Source organism: Blennius ocellaris (genome assembly GCF_963422515.1).
Source record: "Blennius ocellaris genome assembly, chromosome: 16".
Lineage (NCBI taxonomy): Eukaryota > Metazoa > Chordata > Actinopteri > Blenniiformes > Blenniidae > Blennius > Blennius ocellaris.
The window spans coordinates 18,962,451-18,976,278 of record NC_137665.1 but is presented as its reverse complement, the minus strand read 5'-3'; the positions used below and the strand labels follow the sequence as shown (position 1 = coordinate 18,976,278).

Sequence of the window (13,828 nt, the reverse complement as noted above, 5' to 3'; positions counted from 1 at the left end):
CACTGTGTCAGAGAAGAAGAACCAGGTGAGTGTTGGTCCAACTGTCATCAGGAAGTGTGAGACTGTTTCTTCTCTGTGGGACTCTAAAGTGTGTGTGTGTGTGTGTGTGTGTGTGTGTGTGTGTGTGTGTGTGTGTGTGTGTGTGTGTGTGTGTGTGTGTGTGTGTGTGTGTGTGTATGTGTGTGTGTGTGTGTGTGTGTGTGTGTGTGTGTGTGTGTGTGTGTGTGTGTGTGTGTGTGTGTGTGTGTGTGTGTGTGTGCGCAACAGACGCACCCTGAGTGTCTCAGCCTGACTGAAGATGTGTGACGTAGACGAAGCGGAGGGCGTGTCAGAGAGTGTGTTCAGGTAAGAGACGTCAGAATCCACAACAGCAGCAAACAGAAGAAAAGTCGCAGCACTTTGGTGTTTTGTGTTTGTTCACAGTGAGCAGTGGACATCTTCTGTCTGGCAGAGTTTGTTTAGTATCTTCACACTGCAGTTTCCCCTCGTTGCAGCGAGCTGGCTCGTGATTGGCTGAGAGTGCAGAAGGGGGGCGGGTCAGATGAGCGTGCAGCCAATGGGAAAGAGACGTCATTTGTGCGTAGATGACGTTTTGGTAAAGAGTTAGTAGTAGAAGTATCTGAAGTGTCTCGGTCCCTCAGCCTTTGTTTAACTTACCTTTGTTGCTGTAAAGTAGCCCGACCTGCCAAACATGGGATGTTGAGCTCATGGTCAGTGATGCGTTCAAGGATGACTCAGGGAAATCCGAACTCTGAGACTCACATAAGAACTATTTATAGTTGGAAGAGCTGCATTCCGATGATTTCAGTTAATGGATCGAGGAGCCGCACCCTGACAGGCAAAGCTGCCCGCGGTGGACATACTGGATGTTTAGATAACCTCTAAACCCTCACCTCTGATGTTTTGGCCCAAATGTAATATCATAATAAAACCTCTGTTGTATGTGAGTTCAGAAGCAAAAAAATTACGGCTCATCCAGGCTTTTATAAAAACTGCAACTGCTTAATAACTAGTGAATAACAGGCAAGGTCAGCTCCCTACTAACTCATGCAAACTCTACCTGAAGCTCTCCTTGTGGTTTCCTGGCGCCACCTATTGACCTAAACAGGCTAACAGCAATGCCTTCAGAACAAAGTGTATTCTTCACTGTTTGCTTCTCTTTAGCACTACTAACAAAACTAAATAAACACTTTTCATAAAAACGACAGCTTATTAAAAACTCTAAATGGACTTTCTTTACAATTTTTGGGGTGTGTAATTCCGTCCCAACTGTTGAGGTGGGCGCACATTTCTTTTCGCCTCCTGAATGTGAAGGTTAGTTTCCGAGCTTGATCGGGCTCCACTGAGCTCTGGTGATCGTCGGGTTTCCCGCTCGCGGACATCAGTGTCCTTTACATCTCCATCAGGATCGCTGCAGTAATACCAGGCTCCTTCAGTGGCCGTCCCAGTCTGTTCACGCCACACCTTCCTTTCCTTTGCATCCAGCATCTGGTTTTTATGACGTTTTACATTTACAGACATCAAATATGTCACAGGACCCAAGACCTCAGCTATCACACCATCCAACCACTGTGTGGGCAGACCGAGATACACCTGGTTTGACCAGCCTCAGAAGGCCAAAGACCTTTTGAGGTTTTGAACCAATATTTCAGCCAATCCCTTTGAAGCAGGATGCTAACTGGGAGTTTTTTATGTGTTTAACAGCATTTAAGTTCAGAAATGTCTCAAATTCACTGGATGTACGTTGAGGGACATTGTCTGTCGCCGCCTCTTCATGGAAACCCATCTGCCACAAACGGATTCCTCAAAACTTCAATAGTCTCGCTGGCAGTAGTCGCGTGCAGATTTCTAATTCCAGGCCAACGAGCATAATGCATCCATCACCACAAGACCATGGTTTTGGAAACCTGTCATCTGGTATCGGTAACCTCCAGAAGGCATCTGTATTTCCATGCTGCTCAGATGACTTGTACTGGATGTCACAGGTGTCAGCAGCTAAAATCTTCAGCAGTGGTTTGTGGTCTGTTATCAGTGTAAAACTAGGCCTAATGCTTCTGTTTCAACCTGAGCGTAGTTTTTTTTTTCCCAGCATCCGTAAAGCAAATGCTATTGGTTTTTCACTTCCATAGGGCATCTTGTGTGAGCGCCTACTCCTACTGGTGGAGCCAGTAGGAAGGGTAGGTCCAGGTCGTAGTGCACAAGGACATGATTTGAAACAAGCCGTTTCTTCGCCTCTTCAAGTGTCTTCTGGCATGATGGTGACCCCTCCCACTTGACATCTTTCTGCAGTCGGCTGGTCATTGGCGCTATCAGGGTAGAAAGATGGGGTAGGGACTTTATGTAATGACTCAGAAGGGAGAGGAAAGGTTTTTGTCACACTATGTTGGGGAAAAAAGGCCCATTTTCCTCGGTTTACCCTGAGGGTGTGACGTTTCAGTCTCTCCAACACTTCCAAGTGTCTCATGTGTGCTTCGTTGTCCCTTCCCATGGTTGATATGTCGTCTAAATAGCAGGTAACACCATCGATGCTCGGCAGCACTGGACCCATCAACTTATGAAAGACTGCAGGCGCATTGGCCACACCACAAGGCAGTCTGTTGACTTGATGGAGCCCTCTGTGGGTCTTTATAGTCCAGTACTGTTTAGAGCTCTCATCTAACCCTACCTGTTCATATGCTTGTGACAAATTCAAATCAGTGAATGTTTCACCTCCTGCTAGCTTCGTGAAGAAACCTTGTGGTTTTGGGATCTGAGCTACCTCCAGCCATGGATTCAGAGAAACGTTATGGTCTTCACAGTGTGCATACGGAACAGTGCGCGGTTTACGGAGCTTTGGTACAGCCCCTTTCACAACATGGAGTTTAGCTTTAATTCCTGTCCCCTTCCTTAAACTAGCTTGAAACACCTCTGGCTATCTGACTGCATAATGTCTCCCAACTCTCAGGTGCACACAAGACCAGTCCAGGTTCATCTTCCTGATCCAGTCCACAGCTTCACTTGAACATCTTGAACTGAAGACATGAACGCAACATGCTTAACACCATGTTGTCTCCTTCATGTCCACATGAAGACAAAGTCAAACCCAGAGAAGATGATATGAAGCTCTGATGTCCAGCAAAGTCCTCATAACAACGTCCTGTCCTCTCTGTGTCTCATTACAGACTTTCTGACGGTAGAATCTCTGATTCTCAGTGTGAAGTGATCTCCTCGGCTCTGAAGTCTGACCCCTCCCATCTCAAACATCTGGACCTGAGTGACAGCGAGTTGAAGGAGTCATCAGTGAACCTCCTGTGTGCTGGATTGGAGAGTCCAAACTGTAACCTGGAGACTCTGAGGTCAGTTCACTGTCTGGAGGTAGAATCTGTTGAAGTCAAATCACTGAGAGGAGTTTAGGAGGATCCAGATGTTGGAGGACAGAGATGGACTGAGCTCTGCAGCATGTTAGTGCTCAGCATGTTGATGAGACTCGTCTCCTCCCGTTGGCTTCAGCTGTTCCGACTTTACATTTCTAAACTCTTCCAGTCTGAACCTTCTTCAGTCTCAATGACTTCAACATCAGACTTTGTCCTCTAATCTCACTTCTTTCTCTCTTGATTCAGGTTGAAAAGATGCTGGTTGTCAGAGATCAGCTGTGCTGATGTGTTCTCAGCTCTTAAGTCCAACCCTTCCCTCCTGAAACATCTGAAACATCTGGACCTGGGTGGGAACAAAATGCAGAACTCTGGAGCTCAGCAGCTGAGTGGTTTTCTGGAGAGTCCACTCTGCTGTCTGGAGACTCTGAGGTCAGACTCCATGTTTGTTTTTGTGTGCAGTGAAAGTTGTGTTGACACTAAAGTACTGACATCAGTTTGATATGAGATGATCCACACATTTCCTCCAAAAAGAACCAGGAGCTACTTTAGGGCTGGTTCTTAAATGAGCATCGCCAAAGAACCGATTGTTTTTCTACTGTCAATGGAGCCCAGTGAGAGCCACGTCATTCCAAAACATTGTACGTTTTGGAACTTTGGTAAGTTTATGAAGGGACTGGTGGGTGAGGAAGAGGAAGAGGAGGAGGAGGAGGAGGAGGAGGAGCAGTTATTGTGGAGGTGTTGGAGGATGGGTGTGACGTGTTCTCTGCGTTTAAAATGTAAAATACTCAGTTGGTGCGTTGTGCATCACTTCTTTTTCTATCTTTATTCAGGTTGAGGGGCTGCAGGTTGTCAAAGGTCAACAGTTCTTTGGTGGCCTCAGCTCTGAAGTCCAACCCCTCCCTCCTGAAACATCTGAAACATCTGGACCTGGGTTGCAACAGGCTGCAGGATTCTGGAGCTCAACAGCTGTGTGGTTTTCTGGAGAATCCACTCTGCAGTCTGGAGTCTCTGGGGTCAGACTCCATGTTTCCTTTTATTTGCAGTGAAAGTTGTGTTGACAACAAAGTCGAGATATCATTAAACTCCGAGTCTGTCACCATGGTAACAGACTGAACAGAACCTGCTCGCTGGCAGGTTTTGTAGAAGAAACCCTGAGTTTCTGCCTGGATCCTCCCACCTGAAAGCAGATCCCAGAAATGGATCGTCTTTCCAAACATGATCGACATCGAGGCAGAAATAATTTAAGATGATTTATGATTTATGTTGTACGAGAGAATCTTCAGTCCCGATTCACTGTCAATCTTTGACGTGGTCCATGTATCTTTCAGACATTCGATTTACCTTTTAACGTCGGGGGAAACGGACACATCAAGCTGCCCAACTTGCCAATAAGCCTGTTGAAGGGAATGAAGCTACTTTTCTGGAGACTTGTTGGCAAGCTGGGCAGCTTTCTGCTCCATTTCATAGAGGACGCTCTCTGTTTTGAATTTGCATTCAGGATCAGGGAGGAGGTGTGCCGGCAGCGACCTTGTGACATCTGCTACATGCAGGACGTGTCTTCTGCATCTTGGTTTGCAGCAACATGTCATGAGAGTAGACTTGATGAGTCATTCCTGGGATGCGGCTCTGCTGACTTCGCTCATAAGTTAAAAGTGCAATGAAGCCCACAACAGGGCAAGATGAAAGGAATCCATGTCAGGCCTGCGTTCAATGAGAGCTGACATCTGAGCTTACGTAAAAGACATTTAACACTTGAAAGCAGACATAAAGAACACGACCAGGGATGCCAAATCTCTTGCTGCCAGTCGCTGCATGCTGACGAGGGGTTCGGTGGAGTGGGGGACAACATACAATACCCTTGGTAGTGCTACAAATGCTTATTGCTGCTTTCAGACTGATCTAAATACTTCCCAACTGTTATTGGATCAAACCAGCCCGAGCAGCTCTATCTAGACTGAGGCCACATGGCAGCAGAGCACATGGAAGACTTCAAGTGGAAATAGTTCAACAATTGACTTCAACATCAAACTTTGTCCTCTAAACTCAGTGGTTTTCTCTCTTTATTCAGGTTGAGGGGCTGCAATTTGTCAAAGGTCAGCTGTTCCTCGGTGGCCTCAGCTCTGAAGTCCAACCCCTCCCTCCTGAAACATCTGAAACATCTGGACCTGTGTTGGAACCAGTGGATGGATTCTGGAGCTCAGCAGCTGTGTGGTTTTCTGGAGAATCCACTCTGCAGTCTGGAGACTCTGGGGTCAGACTCCATGTTTGTTTTTGTCTGCAGTGAAAGTTGTGTTATACTAAAGGTCAGACATCAGGGGGATTCCAGAAAACAGGTTATGTGAAAACTCAGAGTATAATAACCCTGATATGAAGGAACGTTTGAGTTCTGCGTTCCAGAAAGAGAAATGAATTAAACTCTGAGTCAGTCACCATGGTCACCGACTGAACAGAACCTACTCACTGGCAGGTTTTGTCAAAGAAACCCTGAGTTTGTACTCCCACCTGAAGCAGCTACCAGAAATGGATTGTCCGTTCTTTCCAGACCTGATCGACATGGAGACAGAAATAATTTGCGATACTTTACGTCACGAAAGTCTTCAGTCCCGATTAGATGTGTAGTGTAGATCTTATCTTGGATGACGATTTTGATGTCACGCAACTCTGCACACATTCGGACAAGTTGTGGACACATGAAGGCTCCTTTAGTGATCAGCATGATGAGACTCTTCTCCTCCCGTTGGCTTCAGCTGTTTGGGCTTTACATTTCTAAACTCTTCCAGTCTAAACCTTCTTCAGTCTCAATGGCTTCAACATCAAACTTTGTCCTCTAATCTCACTTCTTTCACTCTTTATTCAGGTTGGACAGATGCTGGTTGTCAGACATCAACTGTTCTTCGGTGGCCTCAGCTCTGATGTCCAACCCCTCCCTCCTGAAACATCTGAAACATCTGGACCTGAGTTGGAACGAGCAGCTGGATTCCGGAGCTCAGCAGCTGAGTGGTTTTCTGGAGAATCCACTCTGCAATCTGGAGACTCTGAGGTCAGACTCCATGTTTGTTTTTGTGTGCAGTGAATGTTGTGTTGACCGTAAAGTACTGACATCAGGGAAGACTCCAGTAGGCAGTGTATGTGAAAACTAGTATGTTAACCCTCAGATGAGAGAAACTCTGAATTCTCTGAGAGCTCAATTAAACTGAGTCAGTCACCATGGTAACAGACTGTGAACAGAACCTGCAAGGTGGCAGGTTTTGGCAGAAAAACCCTGAGTTTCTTCCTGGCTCCTCCCGCCTGAAGCAGCTACCTGTTGGGACACGGTGGGGGCTCGGTCTGGTCTCTTGACTGACCTGCTCGAGATGAGCTTTCCCACCTCGTGGTTCTTGTATACCAGGGGACCAGATGCAGGCAAGGGTTCCGGGGAACGTTACACTGCAGGACAATACAGAAATGAAACTCACGAGACGGGTTCTCAAGTCAAACACTAAGTGCGAGAAGTTTTATTAGCTGTTATTGGACTTTGTTGTCGTGTCATTGGATCTCCGACCACGTGTCTTGGACACTCGGGTGAAGAGAGGGGCAGAGCTGTCAACTGATCACCACCTGATGGTGAGCTGGATGCACTGGACGGGGAGGAAGCCCGACAGACTCGGCAGGCCCAAAAATGTCATGACGGTCTGTAGGGTACGCCTGGCCGAGCCCTCTGTCCATGCAGTCATCAACTCCCACCTGAGAGAGTTTCTCACGGACCCCGGGGGAAGCCAGAGACATCAAATCCGAGCGGACCATGTTTTTCACTTCCATTGTCGAAGCTGCTGCTTGAAGCTATGGCCACAGGGTCTCTGACGCCTGTTGGGGCGACAGCCCCCGAACTCGGTGGTGGTGACAGGAAGTGATGGATGCCGTCAAGCTGAAGGAGTCCTATCATGTGTTGCTAGATCATAGGACCCCCGAGGCAGTTGACAGGTACCGGCAGGCCAACCGTACTGAAGCTCAGACCGTGGTAGAGGCATAAATTCGAGTTCGGGGAGGCCATGGAGGAGGACTATTGGTCAGCCCCGTGGAAATTCTGGCAAACCGTCTGGCGCCTCAGGGAGGGATGACTTCAACATCAGACTTTGTCCTCTAATCTCACTTCTTTCTCTCTATTCAGGTTGAATATGTGCAGGTTGTCAGAGGTCAGCTGTTCCTCGGTGGCCTCAGCTCTGAATTCCAACCCCTCCCTACTGAAACATCTGGACCTGAGTTGGAACCAGCTGCAGGATTCTGGTGCTCGGCCACTGTGTGGTTTTCTGGATAATCCACTCTGCAGTCTGGAGACTCTGAGGTCAGACTCCATGTTTGAGTTTGTGTGCAGTGAAAGTTGTGTTACACTAAAGTGCAGACATATGGGGGAATTCCAGAAAGCAGGTTATGTGAAAACTCAGAGTATGTTAACCCCGAGGTGAGGGAAACTATGAGTCAGCCACCACAGTAACAGACTATAAACAGAGTCTGCTCGCCGGCAGGTATTGTAGAAGAAACCTTGGGTTTCTACCTGGCTCCTCCCACCTGAAGCAGTCTGAACTGGTATCTGGCTACTGGTTTCCTTTCTATATTACTTTTCAAATTGTGAGGATTGACTGTAGATTACTGTAATACCCGGCTCTCTGGTCTTCCCCAGAAAACTATCAGTAGCCTTCAGCTGCTCCGGAATTCAGTAGCACGAGTGACGAAGACCAGAAGACGGGAGCACATTACACCTGCTTTAAAGACACTGTAATGGCTCCCCGTGAGTTTCAAGATTGATTTGAACATTTTATTATTAGTTTTTAAAAGTCTTCATGGTCTTGGGCCTTCTTATCTTTCTGAGTTGCTTTTACGATATGAGCCCTCGCAGCCCTGAGGTCCTCTGGAACCGACCTCAGGGGCCACAGAGCTGTTGGTGTTCCAGGGCCAGCACGTGATGGCCCAAAGACAAGAGACGGGGAAAGAACTAGAGCCTGGGGACTTGGAAGCCACATTTCACCTTTCCAAGTCCGGAATCCAAAATCGTAGTCGATCGTCAAAATGGTTCAGCCACTTTTGAGCTATTAGTTATCATCCAGTGGAATCCTTCCAAACCACAACTTCCTCATTGAGGGAGTCTGCTGTCCTCCTCTCCATCCCCGGAAGTGACGTTGTCCGCTCGTTCTTGCTGCTCTGTCCAGTTTGTCCTGTTTCCTCGGCCAAGCCTCTCTTCTCTGTAGGGTCTATCTCTGTCCTTGTCTGATCCAGGACAGAGATGGACTGAGCTCTGCAGCATGTTGGTGATCAGCATGTTGTTGAGACTCTTCTCCTCCCGTTGGCTTCAGCTGTTTGGACTTTCCATTTCTAAACTCTTCCAGTCTGGACCTTCTTCAGTCTCAATGACTTCAACATCAAACTTTGTCCTCTAATCTCACGTCTTTCTGTCTTTATTCAGTTTGGATGGATGCAACTTGTCAAAGGTCGGCTGTTCTTCAGTGGCCGCAGCTCTGAAGTCCAACCCCTCCCTCCTGAAACATCTGAAACATCTGGACCTGAGTCACAACGAGCATCTGGATTATGGAGCCCGGCAGCTGTGTGGTTTTCTAAAGAATCCTCTCTGCAGTCTGGAGACTCTGAGGTCAGTCTCCATCTTTGAGTTTGTGTCCAGTGAAAGTTGTGTTGATATGAGATGATCCACACTGAGGATCTCCATGAGAAACTGAGAATTCTTCTCTGTGCTTCAGTCCTGTGACTGTGGCAGAGCGACGTGGAGCTCCACAGTTCAAAGCTTGGTAGAAGAAGCAAGGTGCTGCAGTGGATGATTCACTGTCAACCTCTGTCACGGTTCATGTTCACCTTCAGCTTCCAAAGCAGGCTGATCTCAACCATATGCTGCTTTCTGCTTGTAACCTTCTGCTTTCAGCTACCGCCACTGGCTAGCTCCCTCCTTGGGAGCGAAAAGAGGACATACCCTCTCCCTCACCAAGACCTTTGCAGCGCCGAGAAACTAGGAGCTCTTAGCCAGAGCCTCTCACGTCAGTGGAACAGGGTCACTAATTGCTGGGGCTGAGTGGAAACTGTTCTCGGCGGACCCTTGTGTAACTGAGCAACCCTATTTAGTGACGGCACTGCTCACCTCAAGTTGAGGAGGGGCCAAGATGAGGTGGCCTAAAAAACGCCTACTCAATCGATACCTGGACAGGTCATCGCGCCTGTCGGGTCAGTCCATCTCTGCGCTCGAAACAAAACAAAGAAATCGTTCAACCTAAAACTGGCAACATGGAACATATGAACCCTTCTGGACTCCTATAGGTCTGAAAGACCCCATTAGGAGAACAGCCCTCATTGTAGCCGAACTGAGCCGCTACAACATTGACATTGCTGCCCAGAGTGAAACCAGGCTTCTTGATGAAGGGTCTCTAACAGACGTAGCAGAGGTAGGCATGGGATACACCTCCTAATGGAAAGGCTATCCCTAAGGTGGACAACATCTGCATGGGGTCGGACTGGCCATTAAGAACACGATACTGTCACAATTCACTGAAACACCTGTGGGAATCAGTGAAAGACTGATGACACTCCGTATCCCTCTGGCAAAGAACCGCTATGCCACAGTTCTCAGTCTGTATTCACCAACCCTACCATCCGACAATGAGGTTAAAGACTCATTTTACCAACTGCTCGATGAGACTTTGCAACGGATTCCCAAGAGCGATATGATCTTTCTGCTTGGGGATCTCAACGTTTGTGTTGGGCAGAACAGTGAGGTAACAGTGAGCTGGCACCATCGGGTTCTCCCACAGACACAGGCACAGAATTGGAGGTTCCAAAAACCCTAACCCCTAGCCCTAAACCCGGGTACATGGCCTGAACCTTCTTCAGTCTCAATGTCTTTGTCCTCTAATCTCACTTCTTTCTCTCTTTATTCAGGTTGATTAACTGCGGGTTGTCAGTGATCAGCTTGTCCTCGGTGTTCTCAGCTCTGAAGTCCAACCCCTCCCTCCTGAAACATCTGGACCTGAGTTGGAACGAGCCGCAGGATTCAGGAGTTGAGCAGCTGTGCGGTTTTCTGGGGGATCCACTCTGTAGTCTGGAGACTCTGAGGTCAGACTCCATGTTTGAGTTTGTGTGCAGTGAAAGTTGTGTTACACTAAAGTGCCATTCTGAGTTCTCTGTTCCAGAAAGAGAACTGAATTAAACTGTCAGTAACCATGGTAACAGACTCAGTGAACAGAACCTGCTCTCTGGTGTGTAAACATTGTGTTAATCTTATTAGTAGGATATTCACAGAGAGGACAACATTTGTTGCATGTAACATTGTAAAGGTTTAAACTGCAACTTGACGTAGCTACTGAATGAATGTTTGTTTTTTTTGTAAAAACCTATTTCAACTTAAATAACTAACTTAAATTAAAATCAAAGTGAGGTGCAACTTTAGCAAAATATGCTTTAACATTCTGTTGTCTTTATATTTCATATTAGCTGCTTCCAAGTCGCCTTTCTGGTGTTGTATTGTACCTAAATGAAATTCAGAATGTAGAACTATTTAATATTTCTACCTGGATGCTACAATTTTAAGTTTAACTTTAAATAGATCTTCATATTCACCGCAGGCCTGCATTCGGACCTCCAGCTCCTTTGGGGGGGTTAACTCCATCGTTTTCAATCTGTTGTCATAGTGATTCAGTATCGGAGCTCCATTGATGATGGCTTTTTACTGTGGTTGTGCACACGCATAACTCAAGGTTCACACACACCAAGGTGTTCCCAGGCCAGCTGAGAGACAGAGTCCCTACCGGAGGGACATGCCCGGAACACCTCCCTGAGGTCCGACTTACTGCCGGCAATGCGAACCAAACTCCTGCTCCGGGCCTACAGGGATCGGACAGCCCTTAACAAAGGGACCCGGACTCCATACTCCCGGAGCACCACCCACAGGATGTCCCGAGGGACGCGGTCAAACGCCTTCTCCAGATCCACAAAACACGTGTGGACTAGTTGGGTGAACTCCCATGAACCCTCGAGGACCCGGTGGAGAGTCTAGAGCTGGTCCAGTGTTCCTCGATCAGGACGAAAACTGCATTGTTCCTCTTGGATCCGAGGTTGGACTAAGAGCCAGATCCTCCTTTCCAGATCCCTGGAATAGACTTTGTCAGGGAGGCTGAGACGCGTGATCCCTCTGCAGTTGGAACACACCCTCCAATCCCCCTTCTTAAATAAAGGGAACGCTGCTCCATCCTGCCAGTCGAGGGGTCCCATCCCCAGAGGTTTGTTGAACCTCCTTTCTGGAATACCCCCCAGTCTGATATGAGACGATCCACACTGAGGGTCTCCATGAGAAACTGAGACTTCTTCTCTGTGCTTCAGTCCTGTGACTGTGGCAGAGCCGTGGAGCTCCACAGTGGATGATTCCCTGTCAACCTCTGACACGCCACATGTTCACCTTCAGCTTTCAGAGCAGGCTGATCTCTCCTGGATGAAGAGTCACTGATCTCCCAGCTCCAAACTCTCACACACTGTGTGTGTGTGTGTGTGTGTGTGTGTGTGTGTGTGTGTGTGTGTGTGTGTGTGTGTGTGTGTGTGTGTGTGTGTGTGTGTGTGTGTGTGTGTGTGTGTGTGTGTGTGTGTGTGTGTGTGTGTGTTCTGATCCAGATGTTGGAGGACAGAGATGGACTGAGCTCTGCAGCATGTTAGTGATCAGCATGTTGATGAGACTCTTCTCCTCCCGTTGGCTTCAGCTGTTCTGACTTTATATTTCTAAACTCTTCCAGTCTGAACCTTCTTCAGTCTCAATGACTTCAACATCAGACTTTGTCCTCTAATCTCACGTCTTTCTCTCTTTATTCAGGTTGTATAACTGCGGGTTGTCAGAGATCAACTGTTCCTCGGTGGTCTCAGCTCTGAAGTCCAACCCCTCCTTCCTGAAACATCTGAAACTTCTGGACCTGAGTTCCAACCAGATGGAGGATTCAGGAGTTGAGGAGCTGTGTGGTTTTCTGGAGAATCCACTCTGTCGTCTGGAGTCTCTGTGGTCAGTTGACTGTCTGTTACTGTTGTTAGAAGGAGGAATGTTTGTGACGTGAGACTCTGATCCTGCAGTGAGAGATGGACTGAGCTCAGCAGCTTCTTACCGATGTGTGCTGACATGAGGATGATGTGTGTGATGAAGATCCACAACAGAACAGCTCATTGATCAGGACTCAGTAATGAGGAGCTGCTCATTTCTCTATCAACACACTTGATTGGTTCTCCTCATTCATTCTGCTGCTTTCTTTCTATTCAGGTTGGAGGGCTGCAGTTTGTCAGAGGTCAGCTGTTCTTCTCTGGTCTCGGCTCTGAAGTCCAACCCCTCCCACCTGAAGAAGCTCCACCTGCGTTACAACAACCTTCAGGATTCAGATGTGAAGCAGCTGGTTGGTCTTCAGGAGAGTCCAGACTGCAGCCTGCGGACTGTCTGGTAAGTAGATGTTGGAGTGAGTCCATGCTGCTTCCAGCAGGTTTCTACTGAACACAGTTGGTGTGAGAACAAAGATCCAGTGTTTGACTGCTCAGTGATGCTGAGCAGCTTCAGGATTGGACAGCAGAGGACACAGTCAGCCAATCAGAGGAGCCTCAGTTCTGGTTGTGTTGGTCTGATAGTGGTGGTCCTTCATGAGCTCTGATCTGCTGCTGTGAACTGAAGTCCTGGCTGCTCCACAGAGACTCTCCTCATCACCTCTCATCTCTCTCATCTCTCTTCAGGTGGATCCTGTGAGAGCAGAGAGGACGCTGTGTGTCCTGAAGGTCCACTGAGGACAGCAGAGCTTCATCCAGCAGTGAGTGACAGAGGAACCAGCAGAAGATCTGCTGAGTGTCGGTGGTGCAGTGTGAAGAGCTGTGAGAGTCCAGCATCGAACCAGGGTTCTTCTGGATGTGATGCAGAACCATCACTGTGTGTGTGGACCGTATCTCCTCCTCCTCCTCCGTCACAATAAAATGATTGTTGTATGTTGTACATGTTGTTGGCCGTTGCTTGCTGTGGATTGTTTTCCTGCTGTTGCTCCCTGAAGAAGCTCCTGTGTGGAAGAAGACAGAGGCCACATCACTCAGCTCACATTCTCAGGGTCAGACTGTTGAAGCAATAAAAACAGAGAAACCCTCAATGTGCAGTGACATTAAATAACTGTCTTGTCTCTCGTTGTCTGTTTCTGAAAGGATACAATAAAAACATAGAAACTCAAAATGTTCAGTAAGTTTTCATTGTTTTTGGGGTTTTTTTTAGACTGGAATTGTCCTTTTATCAAGAGATTAGTTTTTAATTTGTTTTTGAAGTTGAATTTAATGAATGAAATAATGGAATGGTAGCGTTCTCCTGATGCAGTTACTGCAGGACGTTCCTGAAGAACCTCTACTCTTCACAGCTGGATTGAAAACATCCCGTAAAGGAGTCACACTACAGTTCAAAGGCTTAGTAACATTGTACTTTTCTTTAATGAACTGCATTATCATGGTCT

The 13,828-nt window shown here is 47.5% G+C and overlaps 1 protein-coding gene across 1 annotated transcript; it reads left to right on the top strand.

Annotated features, from left to right (window-relative positions):
• Positions 1-298: 298 nt before the first annotated feature.
• LOC308141043 (ribonuclease inhibitor-like) lies at positions 299-13,521 on the top strand (the record flags this gene model as incomplete). Its single annotated transcript, XM_080511046.1, has 12 exons — positions 299-345; positions 3,162-3,335; positions 3,600-3,782; positions 4,184-4,366; positions 5,422-5,604; positions 6,211-6,393; positions 7,501-7,674; positions 8,791-8,973; positions 10,266-10,439; positions 12,184-12,366; positions 12,619-12,792; positions 13,077-13,521. 12 exons carry the CDS (start codon positions 299-301, stop codon positions 13,087-13,089), a joined length of 1,854 nt encoding a protein of 617 aa, XP_080367172.1. The 3' UTR covers positions 13,090-13,521.
• Positions 13,522-13,828: the final 307 nt, after the last annotated feature.